The sequence below is a fragment of the Phascolarctos cinereus genome, unplaced genomic scaffold (assembly GCF_003287225.1).
Source record: "Phascolarctos cinereus isolate Bilbo 61053 unplaced genomic scaffold, phaCin_HiC Scaffold_5;HRSCAF=322, whole genome shotgun sequence".
Taxonomy (NCBI): domain Eukaryota; kingdom Metazoa; phylum Chordata; class Mammalia; order Diprotodontia; family Phascolarctidae; genus Phascolarctos; species Phascolarctos cinereus.
In genome coordinates, this window is record NW_027555958.1 from 377,077,247 (window position 1) to 377,099,188 (window position 21,942).

Here is a 21,942-nt window from a genome sequence, read left to right on the forward strand (position 1 = left end):
GTAAGCTTCTTGAGTGCAAGGGCTATTTTATTTTTGTCTTTGTATCCCCAGGGTCTAGCATACCCAATGCCTATATGTAGTATGAACAATTAAATGTTTGGAGATTGATTGATAAGTAATGATGATTTTTCTAAATCTTCTGCCTCTTTGCCATAAGATATAATTCAAAGAAACTAATTTCTCCTTCAATTGGAACTTGGAATGAAATTATAAACTTGTTTTCATATCAGTCTGTTGCTATGGAAGTTACTGATGTCACACTGTAAGTATTATGACTATCATAATGTCTAAATAGGCAGAAGACCTGGTTGCTAATAGAAATCCAAGGCAAAAGTCACATAGCTTTGGGGACTTTTAGGCTTTATGAACGGGTAAGTGGATTAATCATCTGATTGGATTCCATTTTAATATTTTTTTCATATTTTTCATTATTTCCTCTAGGCAATTGTCAAGTGTTGCTTTAAACTGATGAGATCTCATTTAGAGTCTGTTTGGGGAGAGCAGGTAAAACAGCAGAAACTGCTTAGCAAGGACAGATGTCCCCAAATGTGCTTGAGCTAGTTTTATATAAACTGAAAAGATCATCAGCATCTTACTTTACTTTTTCTTCAGGGCACCTCCATGACCCTAATAGCTCACAATTAAATAGGAGTGGACATTTTACATTCTTTTCTAACAACTGTGGGGTGATAGTACAAGTATCATTACACTCATTCTATAGCTGAGGAATCTTGGGCTCAAGAGATGTTTGTGATTTGCCCAAGATTGTGCTAGGGACAGTAGACCCACATCTCAAGCAAGGTCCTTTGACCCATAAGTTCAAAGCATTTAATTTGGCTTCTCTACAGTACAAATTAAGCACAGGTTCATTGTAATAATTCCACAAAAATACATGTCAAGAACTCAAGGACTAGTGATTTCTTTCTGATAAGAACTCCAACCATTGATTACTAGTTGCATCTTATGTCACTTATACTCTTTGAATTACTGAGGCTCAGAAAGATTAAGCGACTTGCTCTTGGGTCATTGAGGTAGTCAGCTTCAGAGAGGCTTTGATTCCAAATCTTCAAGTAGGCCTTCCTGATTCCAAATCCAGCACTCTTTCCTTGACTGCCTCAACAATGAACATTGATCAAATGTCTTATTTATTTTTAAACCTTTACCATGTGCAAGTCTTAGAGGGTTTAGAAACAAAAATGAAACAGTTCTTATGCCCAGCTGTTTTATATTCTGACAGGGAATGAGATAAAATAGGGCTGGACTTGGGATTTCACTGATTCAGGGAACTCACAGGTGACAAAATGCCCTTTACCAGTGTAGATTGGTACTTTCTTTGCACCTGAAGAGTCTCAGACAGTTGTTTGGAGCACTAAGAAGTCATATAATCAGAGACGAGACTTGAACCTAGGTCTGACTGGCTCCAACATCAACTTTATTTCACCATGCTGCTTCTCAAGAATAACGATGTTGAAGTGAAATTTAAAAAAAACAAAACCAAACCCCACCTGACTTCAAAAAAGAGAAGTGATAGACGACTTGTTCTGAACTACCGGCTCATTATGCAAAATAGCTCGTAAGATTTTTTTTTCCTTTCTGCTGTTCCTCCTAATTGGACAATGATTGATTACTTATGAAGGCAAATCCTTTTATGGTGTGTAAATTGTCTTGCAGTGATTTTCACTACAATGTTAAAATGCTTTGTAATCTGATAAAAAAGAATTAAATGAATGCATACAATAAATAAACTCAAGGTGGATTTTCTTTCTTTTTTAAAGTATTGCTAATGGCTTTTGCTTTTTTTTTTCTTCAGGTTTTTGTTAAATGGGTAGAGATTTTAGTTCTCTGATGAAAGGATTATCTGAATAAAACTGATTGAACCTGAGGCCGAGGAGTTTGGAACACTGGATCATGACTTGTATAAATCTATATAAATCAATTTCTGTGCCAGGGAATGAATAGCCAACTTCATTCAAATGCCAATTCAGCAATTACAAAGTCTGCTGGCAGTTAATTAAAAACTACCATCTCATTATATTCAGAGGTAAATTACAAGTGTGAAAAACACTACTGTTCAGAATAACTTACTGTCCTATACTTTCTTTAGAAGGTCAGAAATAAATAACTTTCATTCAACTAACTGAAATTTCTTTCTCTTTCATGTTTAATTAGTTTCTTATGTCTCTTTTCAAAGCTTGAATCTTACTTGAGGTCTTTAGGCAGTTATGGAAATATTGAGGTGTTAGTAATTTAGATAATTTCTGAGGAAGATCTTTCTTATTCTAATTTGTTAGAAAAGTTAGAAGTAATTGAATAATATAATATTGGAAAGAGTGTCACTTCAAGCTCTTTGTCATTGTCAGCTGATAGGTTTTGTAATAGAAGTAGCAAAGATAAGATGATTTTAGTGTATCTTTGTAAACAGTGATTGGCCACTCCCTCATGGTGAGTAATAATTTTTTTATAGTAAGACAGAAAGAATGGCCATTTCATTTGCTGCCTATATTCTTGTTGGGGTAGGATAGACAAATTAAACATGCTTGTGGGTTGATAAATTTTTGGTACTTATTTGTAAGACTCTCTTACTTAATTGAATGTTTTATTATTTCAAAGGTTCAATGGCTAAAGAAGAAGATGAAATTCCCATTAGCATGGAGGATATTAAAAATCTGACAGACAGTGAATTGCAGGAACAGCTTATGAACCATGGATATAATTCGGGGACAATAATACGTATGCATACAATAAACAAAAACAGAAATTAGGCACTAGTGAAAAGTTTTATGTCAGAGAGGGAGATTTAATTTCTTCAATAACAGAATCAATATACAGAAAAGGATTATATAGCTATGGGACCAATTGCATTTAAAAATATATATATATATATATATATATATATATATATATATATAACATGATATAAGAAACTGAATCAAAAAATTTTATTATCTAATATTTCATTAGATAGTAAAACTTGTTTTAATAATTTCAGTAAATCAATCAATAAATATTTAATTAGTGCCTACTATGTGCGAGATACAGCTAAGCTCTAGAGATACAAAAAGAGGCAAAAGACAGTTCCTGCCCTCAAGGAGCTTACACTGTAATGAGGGAGACAATATACAAACAAATATATACAAAGCAAGCTATATACAGGATAAATAGGAAATAATTAACAGAGGGAAGGCACTAGAATTAATAGGGGATAGGGAAGGCTTCCTGTAAGACGGGATTTTAGTAAGAACTTAAAGGAAGCCAGACAAGTCAGTCTGAGCAGAGGAGTATTCCAGGCATTAGGAACAGCCAGAGAAATTCCTGAAGCCAAGAAATAGAGTGAGTGGGACAGCCAGGAGGCCAGTGTCCCTTGAATGAAGAGTATATGTTGGGTAGTAAAGTGTAAGAAGACTGGAAAGGTAGGAAGGGGATATAGTTTATATTTGGCTTTGAAAGTCAAACAGAACATTTTGTATTTGCTCCTGTAGGCAGTAGGGAACCACTGTAGTTTATTGAGTAGAGGAGTAACATGATTGGACTTGTGCTTTAGGAAAATCACTTTAGTGGCTGAATGGAGGATGGATTGGCGTGGGGGGAGACTTGAGGCAGGCAGACTATGAGATAGTAAGGAATCGAGGATGACTCCTGGGTTGGGAGCCTAAAGGACTGGGAGGATGGTGTTGCCCTCTGCAGTAGTAGGGAAGGTAGGAGGTAGAGGAAGGTTTCGAGGGAAAGATAATGAGTTCTGTTTTGGATATGTTGAGTTTTAGATGTCTACTGGACTTCCAGTTCAAAATACCTGCAGGGCAGCTGGAGATCCAAGATAAGAGATCAGCAGACTGGGGCAGGATAGGTAGATTTGAGAATCATCTACATAGTGATGGTGATTAAATCCATGTGAATTGATGAGATCACCAAGTGAGGTAGTATAGAGGGAGAAGAGAAGGCGGCCCAGGACAGGATCTTGTGGGACACCTACTGTTAAAGTGTATGATCTGGAAGACAGGGGAGGATTGGTCAGATAGGTAGGAGGAGAACCAGGAGAGAATTGCTATCCCAGAAACCTAGAGAGAAGAGAGAGTATCAAGGAGGAGAGAGTGGTCAGCAGTGTCAGAGGCTGCAGAGAAGTCAAGGAGAATGAGGATTGAGAAAAGGCTAATGGATTTAGCAGGTAAGAGATCATTAGTAACTTTGGAGGGAGCAGTTTCAGTGGAATGATAAAGTTAGAAGTCAGATTGTAATAAGAAGAGAGTGAGAGGAGAGAAAATGGAGGCACCTGCTGGAGATGGTCTTTTTGAGGAGTTTAGCTACAAAGGGCAGAATAGATAGAGAACAATGATGGGGTTGGAAGGGTCAAGTGAGGGTTTTTTCAGGGTAAAGGGAGACTAGGGCATGTTTGTAGGAGTAGAGAATGAACTAGTAGACAGGAAGGAATTGAAAATAAGTGAGAGAGTAGGAATGACAGAAGGGACAATGTGTTGGAAGTGATGGGATGGAACGGGATGACTTGAACAAGTAGAGCGGTTATCCTTGGTAAGAAGTAAGGATTCATCATGTGAGACAGGGATGAAAAAGGATACAGTGGCAGAAGGCACTTGAGTGATGGGGTGAAGGAAGAGGGGTGAAGAGGGAACTCATGATGAATGGGCTCTTTTTTTCTGTAAAATATGAAGCAAGGTTCTCAGCTGAGAGTGTGACAAAAGGGGGAAGCCATGGAAGGTTTGAGGAGGTTTGAAAAGGTTTAGAAGAGCTGCTGTGGCCAGTGGGATAGTAAGTTGATAAGGGATAACTTAAACTCTTCTCAATTTTCTCAGCTTCCACCAGACGGGTTTATGAGGATAAACTGCTACAGTTATTGACCACTTCAAACCCATCCACAGAGCGTAAGGTTAAGAAGAAAACTAAAGAGCCACCTCAGCATCTGGAAGGAGAGGAAGAGGAAGGTACTATGGTTAATCCAAAATTCATATGGCTAAAAACTCTTGTGTTTAATGGATTTGTCCAGAGCAGTTCATATATCTTAAAATGTTATGCAAACGGAGCTCCTAAATACCATTTTTTTTCCTGCCAGTTTTCACTTAGGTCCTCCAACAGGTCATGAAACTCAGGGACCATTTGTTGTTCAAGGATTTGGTCCTACAAGGGAGAATTATGCAACTGTAACCACTTGACAGCATTCAAATACCTGAAAAAAGTTTTTTATTTGCTTATAAACTGCATATCATCCTAATAATAATACCAAAATTGGTAATTGATTCCTAAAGTCAAAATCTATTACAGGAAAATTTTAGAGTCCTTTAAGATATCCAGATTATCTGATAAAAAGCACATAAGAGAGCCAGATGAATTCAATTTACCTTCCTTTATCTAGACTCTCATACATGTTGTCTCACTGTCCCAAACAAGAGCTGCTAGGTAGTCTTTTTGGGAATCCTGGAATTTGGGGATTATGGACACTCTTTGGAATTCCTTGATGTACACTTATAATGGCACACCCCTTCAGAAGCTCCAGAGTTCCCTGGTAGAACCCCCCAGTTTCAAAGTCCTTAGCAGATAAATCCAGGGGTCCCAAAGCATACCTTTCAAAGAAATCAAAATTAGGAGCTATGATAGGCAAATGTGTGGGAAGAGAGGATCACACAAAATTCCTTATTTCTTTCTAGTTTAGCAAATAATGAGAATGCTTTGAGCTACCTTAAGGTCTACTGTTCTCTTCTGTCTCAGGTTGTGGCACTGGGTGCTAGAAAATCCCCTAAATTACATGTAACACATGGTTGTCCTTCCCACCTCCAACAAGTGCGATTAATGTGAGATACTTCAGTTGTCCTATGATGGCAAAGGGTTTGGTGTTTTGTCACAGTCCTGGCATTTTTTGGAAACCTTAAAGTGCTATATAAATGTTACCTATTATTATTCATAAAAATACCTCAGGAAAATGACAGCCCCTCTAACAACTTTCCACAACAGATAATGGGACCTCAAAATTTCCATTTCCTGCAGATAGCAGCCCAAGCAAGCTACTTGTTATCAATGACCATTAGGCAACTGTTCTCCTGTAAAGAGAAGCTGTATAGATAATCAATCAGTTTGGCATAGTACCTAAGAGAGAGCAGTGATGGGCTTTTGGGACCCCTTCCCCACCAGCAGGCACAGGAAAGCTTGTATTTGTTGCTCCATGGCAATCAGTGAAAAGAATAAACTATAACTAGGACCATTGACCCTTTAAAAAATAATAGCAATCTCATTTTTTTAAACTTATGTGTGAAGAAATTGGATTTGGTAATTAATGTCCCATTCCTTTGATAGCTTTCATGTTCTCATCTCAATTTTCATTGTATTTCCTATGATTTAGAGGATGTTGATGTCGTTTTGGAAAAAAAGATCAAAATCTCACCAAGAAAAACTAAACGACCCAAAAAAGTATGTAGCTTCCCGATGTATGAATATTTTACAAATAATTAAGAATGATTAATTACAAGTCATTTTACAAATGATCAGGAAGAAAAATTATGTGTTAAAAATGCTGTTTTGATGTAGAGTTCTGTTATACAAAGCTATTTCCATGCTCTGGCAGAATATTCATAGTGAAAGTGCCATTCTTATTGTATTTAAATAAACTCTAAGCTGGGTTTGGTGGTGCCTGCCTGCTACCAGGAGGCTAAGGCTGGTGAATCTCTTCAGCTCAGGAGTACAGAGCTGCAGTGGGCTAGGCAGATCCTAGCCCACTAGTACTGTGCTAAGTCCAATATGAGTGTGGTGTAACCACCTCCCTGGAGCAGGTCAGAGCACCTATGCTCACCAGTAGTAGGATTGGCCTGGAAATGGTCGTTGCATGTCCAGCCTGCAAGAGTTAAAGAGACCCAGTCTCTTTCCCCACCCAAAATTTATTAAGCAAACTCCTATAGAACAAATGTAGTCACAAGTTCATATCTATAGAGCAGTCATGCTGTTTAATGGAAATGTTTGGGTTCACCATTCAGCTTTTCCACTTAAACTATACTTGCAAAGGTTTCAGGTGACTGCGGATTCAAGGGAGATGGAGGCAAGTAGCAGGCAAATGAAGAGGAGAGATGGAGCTAGATAGAAGGTAGTAGGACAGCAAAGGGGCGAGTAGATTCATGAAAAGCAGAATAAAAGGGCAGGCATTTAGCAAATCTAGAAAATATAAAATGTGGCAGTGGAGAGAAGGAAGTTCAAGAGATTGGAATATTAGAAGTCACAAATATAGATAGAACTGCATTTATCCTTCCAGCTACTACTGCGTTCACTTATTCCTGATTCTCCATAAGCCAGAGACTCTGAGCTCCATATCCTAAAGAATCCATACAAACTTACTAATGTCCCCCTGCCAAAAAAAGTTGTCATTGTTCCCAATGGTTTTATGTGTCACCTAAAGTAGTTCTTCAGCATTGCAGAGGATCTGTGATTTCGTCAGTGTGAGCATTCTCTATACCAGTGCTGATCACAGCCTTTTCATGCTTGGGTATTCTTCCTGATTTGCTATAACTGGAAAAATTTACCTGATGGTCAGTCTTCTGGGGACTAGTATCTCTTCTAGCCTGCCTCAAATGCTGGTCCTTTGCCAAGTTCGTACCAGAGATCCTTCCAGCTTGATATAAGACTTTCCAGAACCTACATCTGCTGGCATAACTTTTGAAAAACAGATCACCTCCATACCACCATGAGGCACCAAAATGGAATTTTAATGGAAGTTACAACTACTTTCTTTCTTTTTTAAAAAACTACTTAACCACAATCTTAGAGATGGAAGAGATTTCAGATTCAACCCTTACTCAAATCATAAATATTCTCTATAACATCCCTAGCCTTGAGAGCTAGAAAACCTCTAGTGTTGTGGATTATGTCATCTTTTGATGAAACTCATTCCATTTTGGGACATATATAATTGTTAGGGTATTTTCCCTGATGTTTTACTGAAATCTATCCTGTAGCTTCCACCCTTTGGGCCTAATTCTGTATTCTGAAGCCAAGTAGAATTCAGTTCAACATTTTTAAAATACCTACCATATATATGGAACTGGAATATATAGAGTAAGTAATCTCTTCTATGTGCCAGCCCTTTGAATATTTAAGATCTTGAGTTTTTGCTTCTCCAAACCAAACATCCCCAGTTCTTTCACCTTGTCCTCTTTGGCATGGTTTCTAGGTGCCCCCCCACTTCCCACGACCCCCATCCTGGCTGCCCTTCTCTGGAGAGGCTATAGTTTATTAGTGGCCTTTACTAAAAGCCCCCCTCCCCCACCCTGAACCAAACATAATATTATTATTTGTTTTTAGGCAATTGGGGGTATGACTTGCCCAGGGTCACACAGCTAGTAAGTGTCAAGTGTTTGGTCTGAGGCCGTATTTGAACTCAGGTACTCCTGACTTCAGGGCCGGTGCTCTATCCACTGCACCACCTAGCTGCCCCAACCAAACTTAATATTCCAGATGATCAGGGTACAGTTCCCATTCTGGACATTATATACTTATGTTAATGTAGTTATAAGTCATGTTAGTTTGGGGTCCACATCATATTTCCAGTTTAAGCTCGCAAGCCTTTTAAAAAATATTAATTATCTAACTACATCTACCCTACTCAATACTTGGGCAGTTGGTTTTTTTAAACCAAGTGGAAAACTAAATTTTATCCCTTTTAAATTTCATGCTGTTAGCTTTAGCCCACCATTCTTTGCTGCCAAGATGTTTTTGGACTATTTGTTTTATCCAGTGTATTAGTAGCCACTCCTGGCTTTATATCACTCACACACTTAATAAATATGTCATCTCTGGCTTTTTTCAAACAATGGACAATACTTTCTGTACATTATAATAATAGGTTCATATTTAAACATAATTCAGACTTTTTGAAATAATTCTGATATCTTAATAAATTAATTTAAAAGATATTTTACCAATGATTTGAAGGGGCTCATTAAACATTTTTTTTCTGTTTATTTAGTCCCTGTTCTGCTTTTCAGAAAATATTTTTCATATAATTCATCTAAAGATATTTGCAGGAGAAACTGGCAATCTATTGTAAAAATATGTCAGGTGACAAAGATGCCTTTCATCTTTCAATTTAAATATCTTTTGAATAATCTATTTAAATCAGTAATCTAAAGAAGAAGGCAACCTGAAAGGTATGATTGGTTAACAGGTTTTGAATCCAAAGGTCTTATATAAGCCATTCTGATTTAATCAAGGACCTTCAGGCTTGAGAAGAGATGGGAAAAAGCACCTCACTCTTCTTTGCAGAAGTGGAGGAATGTGGGTGTAGAACATTGCAGATACTGTCAGATTCTGTTGGCGTGTAACATATTTTTTCTGAACTACAGTTGTCTTCTCTTTGTTGTAAGACGTGGCTCTCTGGATAAGGAGGGATACATTCAGAAATGAAGGTTATGTGAAAAATAATATAGCAACACATTTAAAAAAATTATAAGGGACCTTAAGATATGTTAAACTTTAAATTCAAAAGTAGCTACCACTTACTCTAAGGTGTTATTTTAAAAGTGATAGACAAATGCATTTATTAATATACTTATCTAATGCTATATACTTCAACTTCTCAAAAAAATCTCACTTAATCCATCCATCCACACTAGCTATTGTCCAGTATCTAGCCTCTTTTTTGTGGCTAACCTCCTAGAGAAGGCCTTCTAACAATCAATGCCTACACTTCCTTTCCTCATACTCTTTTTTTAACTCTCTACAATCTAGCTTCTGACCTCATCATTCCACCCAAACTGTTTGCTCCAAAGTTACCAATGATCTCTTAACTGCCAAATCCAATCATCTTTTCTCAGTCCTCATTTTCTTGACCTCTTTGTAGGCTTTAACTCCGTCAGTCATGCCCTTCTTGATGCTGTCTTCTCTCTAGGTTTCCATGATGCTGCTCTATCCTGGTTCTGCTATGTGTCTGACCATTCCTCTGTCTCCTTAGCTGGATCTTCATCTAGATCTTCCCATTAATCATGGGCGCCCTATGTGCTGTGTCCTGGGCCCTCTTCTCTTCTCCCTTTGTACTATTTCTCTTGGTGATCTCATCAGACCCTATGGATTCAACTGTCATCTCTATGCTGATGATTCTCAAATCTACTTATCCAGATCTGACCTCTCTGCTAATCTCCACTCTTATATCTCCGGCTGCTTATTAGATGTCTTGAATTGGATATTATGTAGACATCTTAGACTCAGCAGATCCAGAACTGAATTCATAATCTTTCCTTCAAAACCCTCCCCACTTCCAGATTTCCCTATTACTATCGAAGGTAATGCTATTCTCTCAGTTACCCAGGCTCACAGCCTCATCTTCAGCTCTGCACTTTCTCTCACTTCTATATCCAGTCTATTACCAAGGCCTATCAGTTTTATCTTTGCAACATGTCTCATGTACTTAGCCCTGTTCTCTCCTCTGATACTGTCGACACCCAGGTTTGGGCCTTTATCACCTAGTGCCAGGACTGTTGCAGTAGCCTCCTGGTTAGTCTGCCTGCCACAAGTCTCTCCCCACACCAGTCTATGCTCCTTTCAGCAATAAAGTTGATGTTCCTAAATTCCAGTCTCCCTTCAAGTAAACTCCCATTCAGTAAACTCTGTTGGCTCCCTATGACCTCCAAGATCAAATAAAAAATCGTATTTGGCATCCAAAGTCCTTCATAATCTGCCCCTCTCCTACCTTTCCTGTCTTCTTTTAACCTATTCATGCCCAGGTACCCTCTGTTCAAGTTTCACTGGCTCTTTGTTCTTTGTTGAACCACACACTCCAACTCCTGATTTCATGCCTTTTTACTGACTGTCCTCCAAGCCTGGAATGCTCTCCCTCCTCATCTCTGCTTCCTGGCTTCCCTGTCTTCCTTCAAGTCTCAGCTGACCTCACCTTCTGCAGGAAGCCATTTCTGATCTGCCTTAATGCTAGTGCCATCTCTGTGCTGATTAGTCTTCTATTTATCCTGTCTGTAGCTTCTTTGTACCTAGTTTGCGTGTTGCGTGTTGTCTCCCCCATTAGACTGTGAGCTCTTTAAGAGCAGACTCTTGCTTTTTTTCTGTTGCCCCAGTTCTTAGCACACAGTACCTGACACATAGTAGGTGTTTACTAAATGCTTACTGAGTGAGAAATGGAATAATACTTAATAGTACCTAGAGAAGTATTTGCATTTCTCTGATCAGGGCACCAGTGAACATTATTTTCTTATTTCAGTAATTATATAATGGAATTGAAATGACTTTGAGATTAGGATCATGTCTGTAAATGTCCACTGAGTCAGAGAGACAGCAGCATCTACTGCTTGAAATGCCAACCCTGGGAAATTTATGGTGTAATTAATGCACATTGACTGCTGCATCAGCTATGCTCAAAGACCAAGGAAGGTGGGTTGGGTCCTTGAGTGACAAGTTATCTCCTCCATCCAGGCTGGGATCCTCATGTTTCCTAAACATTGCCTTGTTCTTTCTAACCTCTATGTCTTTGCTATTTTATTCTTTTAGCTTAGAATGCTTTCCCTGTTCCTATCCACCTATCCAAATATCACACATGTTCAAAGTCCACCTCTATGAAGACCTTTGAATATAATACAAGACAATAAAATATGATATAACACAATATAAAATAATGTAACTTAATATAAGTGGGCAGCTAGGTGGCATAGTGAATAGAGTGCCGGTCTAGAATAGGGAGAATTCATCTTGCTGAGGTAAAATCTGGCTTCAGACACTTACTAGCTGTGGCACCCTGGGCAAGTCACTTAACCCTGTTTGTCTAAGTTCCTCATCTGTAAAATGAGCTGGAGAAGGAAATGGCAAACTCTCCCAGTATCTTTGCCAAGAAAATCCCAAATGGGGTCAGGAAGAGTCAACAACAATGTAATATAATATAGCATAATATAATATAATTAATAAAACTACACAATGTAATATAATGCAATATAATTCAATATAATAATGGTGAATATAATATCTGCACATAAAAGTGTGTGTGTGTGTGTGTGTGTGTGTGTGTGTGTGTGAATTTTAAGAGAGAGAGAGTGTTGAAAACTAGAGGTCAGTATGAGAACTCTTCACAGCATCCCATGGAGTGAGCGTCTCTGCTAAGCCTTCCAGTCCAGGCAACCCAATTGGGGAAGGCATTTCAAGTAATTGTGGAAGTACTGGCATGTGCAGTTTTATTCATGTCACCATGACTCCTCACCCCCAACAATAGCAGCAATAATACTCAATTGTTTCTTTCCTCTTCTAGTTTCCAAAGGGAATTATTGGCATATTATTGGCATTTTAGGGGCAGTGTGAATTTGTGCATCCATATTCACCATTTATCTTTTTGTAGGAATGAGTATAATGTGGACGTTACCATGGAAACCATTGTGGAAGGCATTATCTGTCTACATAATTCCAATTCCAACCCACTGACACTTGCCATCCTGTGTAACTCTTGTCTGTGTCCTCACATAGGTTTGCCACAGGGGAGCCAAGTCAGAAGGGAATGGTAATGAAATGTTTTGGCTGTCCATGTATCATCTTTTGCCTTCTCCATGTGACCAGTCCATCTTCTCTTCCTATCATACATTTTTTTCTTTGACAAACTGATCTTCAATTCCCTTCTGTTTCTAATGCTCCTTAGTCTTATATTCACAAATGAGATCATTCACAAGATGAATTCTTTTTTGAAATTCCCATTAAAAAAAGAAAAGTGCAAAATGGTCCTTAGGCTGGTGCTGTCTCCTTGTGTCACCACAGTCATGGTGGCAGAAGGGCAGGAATGCATACAGAGATGCTGAGAATACTGGTTTTTAGATGGCTGATAAACTTTAACTTCACAGTTGCTACTCTAGATGTACCATAATTTATCCAATGACCAGTATAGATAGGCATGTGGCTAAAGGAGGTGCCAGTGTTGACATTCTCACTATAAATGAAAGCAGAAGGAAAAAGAAAGTTGCAACCAAATGGAATGATGGCTCACAGGTGCTCCTTGGAAAGAAAAGAGTTGGTGGAGTTAATTTTATTATATACCCAAAAGCAATGGGAAACGTTAATTCATAGGATATTTGGTTATCACAGTATCACTGATAACTATAATGCAAAAAACCCCATAAAAATAAATACAGTTTATGCACAGTGTCAGTTATTGAGACTAAATAAGAGAAATTCTGTGACAAATTCATTAAGATCTTACAGAGTCAATCAATACACACTCTGATACTTGGTGACTTACAGGGGGAAGATGCCAAAAAATATATAGGAAATCATGGCTCAGGAAGAAGAATGAAAAGACAAAAACTTGTAGGCTACACAGAAATCTCATGAATATTTCTCTAAAGAATGGTAGGCACAAGACATGGGAACATCAAATAAAATTACCAAAAAGAAGTTAAATAGATTTCATTTTAAAAGCAGAGAGACTTATTATTGATGTGAGAGTTATTCCTGAATCAGCTCTCTGTGTATCTCTTTGTTGAAGTAAAGATCAAAATGAGGAAAAAATCAAGAAAGAATAATAACAAGGATATGGAATGCAATGGAAACAATTCAATCCTGAACTAAACAACTAATTGACAAAAAAAAATAGATGGACAACAGAAATGACATTAAAATGGATTATAATAATCTTATGTGGAAAGTGTTTGTTTTGTTTGAACCACACCTGTGATTTCAGCAGTGTAAAGAACTCCTGGTGAATACTTTTTTCTACCAATACAGATCTATACTTTGAAACCTGCACAAGTGGTGTCATAGGAAATAAGTTTTTTTTTTTCCAACTAAATCTGTGATTTCATTGGTATTGGTAAGTAAAGTATCTGGTAAGTAAAATCCCGTCATAATTACTAGTTGTCTTTAGAGTTGGAGGAGAGGGACTAATATATAATATGTATCATGCTCACATTTTTCTTTTTGGAGGCAATTGGGAGTAAGTAACTTGCCCAGGGTCACACAGCTAGTAAGTGTCTGAGGCCAGATTTGAACCTGGATCCTCCTGACTCTAGGGCCGGTACTCTATTCACTGTGCCGTCTAGCTGCCTCTTCATGCTCATGTTTTTCAATTCAGTGGTCTCCGTATGGTTTTAGAGAGTTCAGGACAAACTGATCTTCAATTCCCTTCTGTTTCTAATTCTCTTTAGTCTTGTATTCACAAATGAGATCATTCATAAGATGAAGAATAGCAGCATAGTTCTTTCCAAATTTGCAATAATGGCTCAAAAATCCTAGAAAAACTATTAAGTCTCTAAGGTTCTTTGGACATGAGCAGTTGAGAATCATCCTGTCTTCTCTGAGTCAGAGCTCACTCCTTGATGAGATACTATATGACCCAAATACTTGACTGGAATTCTGTAAAGCTGGTACTTCTTGACTGCCAACTTCAAACCAGCAAACTCCAGGTGATCTAAAATGTTTATCTATCTTTCCCCATATTCTTCTAGTATCTTTCCAAAGACAGTGAGGTCATCTAGACATACCAACATGTCCATACAATTAATTTCTCCATAAACCATTAAAAAAAGTCATGTCACCAACATGGTTGACGGATTACACTAAAACTGGTAAAAACTGAGTAGATGAAAACTGTCCTCTATCTTCCTCTGCCTTAGAGATCTAGTAATATCTACTGTGCAAATCTAATAATGAAAACTACTGGCTTCATAGCAGACAATCCAGGACATCTTCCAGTCTTAGAATGGTGATCCACCTTGGTTCTCTTGTTAAAATTCTGTTAGCCTACTCTACACATATTCATATTTTACTCTTCTTTTTCTGTACTACCATCACAGGTGATACCTATGGACTGCTGGATTCTGTGATGATACTAATGACCAATAGTCTGCATATGATTTTAGGATCTGTTATCTTGAGATTATACATATGCAACAGTAGACTCTTCATTTTTAAAAAATCAAATCATTCATTTTGTTCTAGGTTCTTAACACCATAGTAATTAGTCACTTGACTGATTCAGAGGTAAACTCTGCCTTTCCTGAGAATATTTCTGACTTGGGCCTGTGACTTTCCTATAAAGTGAGAGGTCTACACTCAATATTATCTGTAGGTAAAACATCTTTTCCTGACTTAATTAAGTTTGTCACTGATTTATAAACTGGTAAGCTTTCTCTGTATTAGAGCTTTCACTTTTTAATTCTGCTTCCCTTTAGAGGGAGAAATAGTGATCAATTTCCCTATAATCACTGAATCAGGAATTTTTGATTCATCATCTATATCTGTTATACCACAAAAAATTACAAAATAGACTGAAATTTATGTTAATCACCACATATCTCCCCAAATCTTATTAGGTCTTTTCAATATTTTTATAATGTCCTTGTTTTCTTTCTTCTTTTTTTTTTTACATTCAGGATCTACTCCTATAATTGCCTCTGTGTTTTTTATAACTATTGTTTCATATCACTTAAAAAAAATTTTGGCCTCAGTTTTGTTCAAATATTAGTTAAAATTGTATCCAGTAAATCAATAGTACTAAAGAAAACAACCCAATGTGAAGTGCCATACCATAACAAATCAGTAAAGAAATATGCTAATGCAACCAATAACATACGATGCTGCTATGGAGCAACATAGAGGCCATAACCAACAATTAGCACACGAAAAAGTAAGCAGTGTCAGTGAAATCAGTGCTACATACAAATAGGCAACAATATTATTAATAGTACATAATTTTAAATAGTGTAGATTATAAGCAGACAATACCCCTTTATGTAACGGGCATGATTCATTAATAGTCAATAGCATTCACATGTACGATGTATTTGGCATCCAATGAAAACTGAGTAAATCATGAGAGAGTACAATCCCAGAGAACAAAAAAAATTTTTAATTATTGCTCAATACTAGAAAAAAAAAGTCATGATGAAACATGAAGAATTACAGTATAAAGAAAATTTATTTTTTCATTAAAAATAAAAAATAACTAGGAAAAGAATATCTTTTGGCTTAAAACACAACAAAACAAAACTCAACTCATACACTCATATATTTCCAGGACAAGCATCTCCACAGGTGACTACATCTTGGCTCTAGGATATCAGTGTTTCCTACAGTGCTAAGATCTGGCCATTTATCTCATTGCCACTTCCATCTCCCAGATGAAAATATGGAAGTCCTAAAGGCAGCAGAGGAAGAGAGGAAGCCAACCCTGAGCTGTAAGTTAGAGCACCCATTTATCTCGATCCTATGTAACAGCTGCTTACTTCAGTAGGGACTCAGGGCAGTACATTTTCCTTTATCATAGAGAGGAAGTACAAGGTATATCAGTTCTGTTAATATGTCTCACAAATTCTATTCTGCCTCTTTCCCTCTATAGAAAAATTTGGTCCCTTCAGTCTTCCCAAAGATGAAAAGGCTATGCAGAAGCAAGCAAAGGGGCAGCTAGGTGGCACAGTAGATAGAGCTCCAGCCTTGGAGTCAGGAGGACCTGAGTTCAAATTTGACCTCAGACACATGACACTCACTAGCTGTGTGATCCTGGGCAAGTCATTTAACCCCTATTGCCTTGCAAAAAAAGAAAAGAAAAAAAGGAAGACATATGCAGAAGCTACACTACTAAATGTCATTATTTTTATATTTAGTCCAACAGTCTTGTCTGTTGGAATTGTTTGTATCCTTGATCTCACATTCAGCATTAACTATCCCACCCACATTTTGTGTAATCTGAAAACTTCATAAGCACGTCATCTTTTCTAACATTCAAATCATTGATAAAAATGCAAAAGAATATAGATCTCCGGGCCTCTCTACTAGAGACCTCCTTTCAAGTTGATCTCAAGCCAGTAATTACTACTCTTTGATGTTTTTCAACCATTTCTAAATCCACCCATGTGTATTGTTTAGGCCACATATCTAGTACACAAGATGTCACGAGAGACTTTGTCAACTGATTGGCTGACATCTGAGTAAACCATTTCCCTCCCTTTAACCAATGTAGCATTGTCAAAAAAGAAAATGAAGTTGGTCAGGCATGACCCCTTCTTGATGAAGCCTTGCTGGTTTTGTGAACACTAGTTCCATTTTTAGTTGTTCACTAACCATCCTGTTAAGGGGCAGCTAGGGGGCACAGTGGATAGAGCACTGGACTTGAGACTCATCTTCCTGAGTTCAAGTATGGCCTCAGACACAGTTACTAGCTGTGTGACCCTGGGCAAGTCACTGTTTGCCTCAGTTTCCTCATCTATAAAATGAGCTGGAGAAGGAAATTTCAAACTATTCCAGTATCTTTGCCCAAGAAAACCTCAAAAGGGTAACAAAGAGTCAGATACACCTGAAACAACTTCCGAATTGAAATAATGTCAGGAGAGGAAGGGGGGACTTAAACCTGAAATTGCTTACTGATTAATCAGTCAGCCAATGTTTATTAACGCCTACTGTATTCTAGGCTTTTCATCCTGAGCCACTAGGAATACAAGACAAAAATGAAGTCGTCTCTGCCCTCAAGACACTTAAATCTTATCAGGAGAGAACATACACATGTCATAAATACAAAGTAATTTGTGAGAGAAGGCCCTAGCAGAGAAGGGTGTGAGAAAAATGCCAGACAGGCGGTAGGGCTAGTGCTGAGCTTTGAAGGAAACCAGTTTTGGTTATTTTTATGTCGCCATAATTTCCCCCAGTATCTTTTCCTTCGACAGTTCATCTCATACAATAAATAAAATTTCTTAAGGAAAAAAATGAAAGAGAAGAGGGGAACAGTTGGTATAACTGGTCAGTACATTGGAAAAATATGTGCAACCTGCCATACTCATTGACTTTTCACCTCTTCAAAGGGCTGAAGCAGGGATACCCCATACCTCTTTGAAGCCATTCTTGTTCTCTGTAATTTCTCAACATTCACTTTTTTTTTTGTAGTTCTTTCCATTTACATTGTTGTAGCCATTGTATAAGTTGTTTTCTTGGTTCTGCTTACTTCCCTCTACACCAGTTCATGTAGATGGTTCCATGCGTCTGTGTGTTCTTCATGCTGTCATTTCTTTCAGTGCAGTAATATTCCATTATATTCATGCACTACAATTTGTTTAGCCATTCCCCAATATTTATCAATGATATTAGTCTACAATTCTCTTTTGAGTGCTTTATTCTTCCCTTGTTTAGGTATTAGGATTATATTTATCTCATAAAGGGAATTTGGTAGTGTAGAATAATTTGTGTAGTACTGGTAATAATTGTTCTTTCAAAGTCTGATAGAATGCTCCTGTGAAATCATCAGGTCCAAGAAGTACTTTTAAAAAATTTTCTTTACAGCTAGTTTTGCTTCTTTTTTTCTGAGACTGGATTATTTAGAATCTCCATTTGGTTTTCTGTAAGTTTGGACATTTTATATTGTTTAAAGCATTCCTCTGTTTCTTTTGTATTCTCACTTTTGATAGCATCTAGCTGTACAATGGAAATTCTGCTAATTCTTTTTGTTCTGATTTTGTGGTGATTTCACTTTGGTCATTTGTTATTTTGCTGATTTGATTTTCTGACTTCTCTTTAACCTGATGGGCTAAAAGTTTATCAATTTTATTAGTCTTTTCAAAGAACCAGATTTTAGTTATAGTAATCATTTTATTTTCTAGTTTGTTTCTCTTCTAATTTTTAATATCTTCTCTTATGTTTATTTTAGTTATATTTAACTTTCTACTTTTAAAATACATATTCAGTTCATTAATCTTCTTTTTTGTTTTGTTAATGTATGTTTGTAGGGATATCATTCCCCCCCAAAGATTGTTTTGGCTGCATCCTAGAAATTTTGGTATGTTTCATCATCATTATTTTTTTCACACCATTATTGATTATTTCTATAATCTGTCCTTTGACCTCCTTATTATTTAGAATCTCATTGTTAAGTCTCCATTTGGGTCTGTGTGCTTTGTTTGTCTTCCTTAAACTGATTATTATTTTTATTTTGTTATGGTCTGTAAAAGAGAAACCAGAGATTCCAAGAGGTGTGCAGGTGGGAGATGGAGAGTCCTATGTGAGGAACAGCAAGTGCGTGAAAGGGAATAATATAGAATAAGACTGGAAAGATAAGTTAGCGTCAGGCTGTGAAGGGTTTTCAGTGCCAAACATTGAAGTTTGTATTTGATCCCAGAAGTAAAGGGAGTTGATTGAGTAGAAGCAGTTGAGTGCTTTAAGAAAATCCCTTTTGTGCTTGTTGTAAAAAGATGAATTGGAGAGGAGAGAGTCTTGAATTGTATCAGTTAAGCTATTTCAATAGGCCAAGCAAGTGGTAATCAACTGAACTAGGCCTACACTAAGGACTACCTAAAGAGATGGAGGTTAATGCAAGCGGCATTGTAGAGATAGAAGCAGTAAGACTTGGCAGCTAATGGGATATGTGAGGTGAGAGAGAGAGGGAGGAGTAAGTGTAGTCTCCTACCTTTAAAGAAGCCAGAATGGAAGCCTACAGGATGAATTGTCAGTCACCAATATATTCTGATTCAAGGATCGTTGGGAGCTCTGGAAAAAGACAACCTTCTCTCGTGCTGAAGGAGGGGGACAGTAACTGAAAATCCTGCAAGGGGAAGAATTGAGCAATGGGGTAGGACATGACTAGCTTAGAGGACTAACTATGCAGAGCCAATGGGAAAGACTAGCTATTTTTATTTGCTAAGAAGATAGTAATGGTAATGCTTCTCCTCTCCCCTTCACCACCTCTTTTCTCTTCTAGGGAGGGCAAATACCCACTCCAGCTCTTTTCTTTGTTTGTTTGGGGTTTTTTTTACAGTTTATCATTTATATTTGTTATTCACTGGTATTGAGATAAAACTGGATAAACTAAAGCATCAGTAGTCTGTGTGTATTTCATTTATTCAGGGGCTATGCGGAGAAGGTAAGAGTCCGCTATGCAGAAGGAGAGACTCTTTTGTCTAAATTGCCAGTTTCTTCTCTGATGGGCACTAAGGAGAATCAGAAAGATTTTTATTGATGAGCATTATTATAGTTCCTGATAATCTTGGAATTAAGATTAAATCATGTAAATTTGAATTGTTCTGAGTTTTCCTGGGGACTGTTGTACTAAAACTTGTCAATAGGAGAAAAGAGGCATGGTAAGAAGTTTTCCCTGAGCTCCTCAGAGGCAGTTGGCCTTGGGCCACTCTCCTCCTAGGGGTCCCATCTGCCCCAGAGGGGCAAGTCATGCCCATGACACCTAATAGAGGATCTGGGAAAGAGTAGCTTCACCCACATGAGAGCCATCTAAGAAGAAGCGGTTAGCTTTGTTGCTAAACTAAACTCCTCCCATCCTGTGAATGATTAGATAGGGATGACTGAACGACCTAGAGTGCTAGACGGATGGTAGTGCTTTTGGCAGAAATAAGGAGCTCTGGATGAGAAGAGGGTTTAAAGGGAAAGATACTGAGTTCTGTTTTGGACACATTGAGTTTTCGATGTCCCTAAAACATCCAATTTGAAATATCCAGTAGGACCTGGTCATGCCAGACCTGAGCTCAAAAAAGAGATTAGGACTGAAGGCAGAGATTTAAAGTCACTTATGTAGCGATAATAATGAAGCCCATAGAAGCTGGTGAAGTCACCAAGAAAAAAGTGTATAGAAAGAGGGACCGGAACAGACCCTTTGGGTACACCGACAGAGGTGTGGTAGAAGATGGTGATCCAGCAAAAGAAACTGAGATGGAGCAGATGGGGAAGAAGAATCAATAGAGCAATGTCACAAAGTCCCAGAGAGAGGAGATTTTGCAGCAGGACAGAGAGTGGCCAGCAGTGTCACATGCTGTCGGGAGATCTATAAAGATGAGGGTTGAGAAAAGGCAATCAGATTCAGCAATTAGGAGAGAATTGGAAACTCTAGAGAGGGCAGTTTCAAGTGAATTAGGTGGTCAGAGTCAGATTTCAAGGGTTTGGGATGGAGTGAGAGGGGAGAAAGTGAAAATAAGTAGATAGCTTAAAATTTTTTCCTATTATGAATTTAATCATCAACAAACATTTTAGTGTACAAAAACAGAAGAAAAGGGGCAGCTAGGTGGCACAGTGTACTGGCCCTGGAGTCAGAAGGACCTGAGTTCAAATGTGGCTTCAGACACATAACACTTACTAGCTGTGTGACTCTGGGCAAGTCACTTAGCCCCAATTGCCTCTGCAAAAACAAACAAACAAAAAAACCCGAAACAAAACAGGAGAAAAATAGATGGTATATGAATCTTTGAACTTTTCTTGCATACAGCTTGTTTTTAAGTGTATATGAAATTTAACAAGGAAGTAATAAAATTGCCCTGGTTTTGTTCCTTTCTGAGCTTAATTTTTTTCTGTGTTTGTTAATGTTTTATTGGTTCTCTCTCTCAGTCTCTGTCTCTGTGTGTCTCTCTCTTACATTTCTATCCCAACACATCACTTTATCTCCTAACTCACCCCCTTGTAACAAGTATCAAACCAACAAATCAACACATTTGTCATGTCTGAAAATGTATATGAATTGTAGATATCAGTGATGCATGTGAGAGCTGAGGATAGTCCTCATCTGTAAATATCCTCACTCACCAGTAAGCTAATTAAAGGGGGAGTAGGTATAAGGAAGCCATAATATGTATAGTGACAGAGGGATCCAAAATGAAAGTCACACTGCCTCCATAAGGCAGCCCCTTGTCCACATTCAGCCCAGACTGCCTCACTTCTGCCCCAAGAGAATGATTTTCTGCTTGGTGTAGGGGTGGGGAACATGCAGCCTCGAGGCCACATGTGGCCTTATAGGTCCTCAGGTGAGGCCTTTTATTAAGGAGATTTGTTCTGTGAAGTTTGGATTCAGTCAGAGGGCCGCACTGGAGGACCAAGAGGGCCACACATGGCCTCGAGGCTGCAGGTTCCCCACCCCTGGCTGGGGAAGGTTTTGATTCAATTCAAGTTATTCATCTCTCTCTCTCTCTCTCTCTCTCTCTCTCTCTCTCTCTCTCTCTCTCTCTCTCTCTCTCTCTCTCTCCCTCTCTCTCTCCCTCTCCTCTCCCTCTCCCTCTCCCT

At 38.0% G+C, this 21,942-nt stretch overlaps 1 protein-coding gene across 2 annotated transcripts in view; it reads left to right on the plus strand.

Annotated features, from left to right (window-relative positions):
• Window positions 1-241: 241 nt before the first annotated feature.
• The window catches only part of LEMD1 (LEM domain containing 1), a 40,467-nt gene continuing 18,766 nt past the window's right edge, over window positions 242-21,942 (plus strand). The window contains exons 1-5 of one of the 2 annotated variants that reach the window (XM_021002905.2): window positions 242-371; window positions 1,811-2,041; window positions 2,611-2,730; window positions 4,806-4,934; window positions 6,344-6,411. In XM_021002905.2, the coding sequence (XP_020858564.1) occupies window positions 2,616-2,730; window positions 4,806-4,934; window positions 6,344-6,411 (312 nt within the window). In that variant the 5' untranslated portion in view covers window positions 242-371; window positions 1,811-2,041; window positions 2,611-2,615. Of the gene's footprint in view, window positions 372-414; window positions 505-1,810; window positions 2,042-2,610; window positions 2,731-4,805; window positions 4,935-6,343; window positions 6,412-21,942 lie in introns of those variants that run through there. The other variant, XM_021002909.2, reaches the window with a different exon arrangement.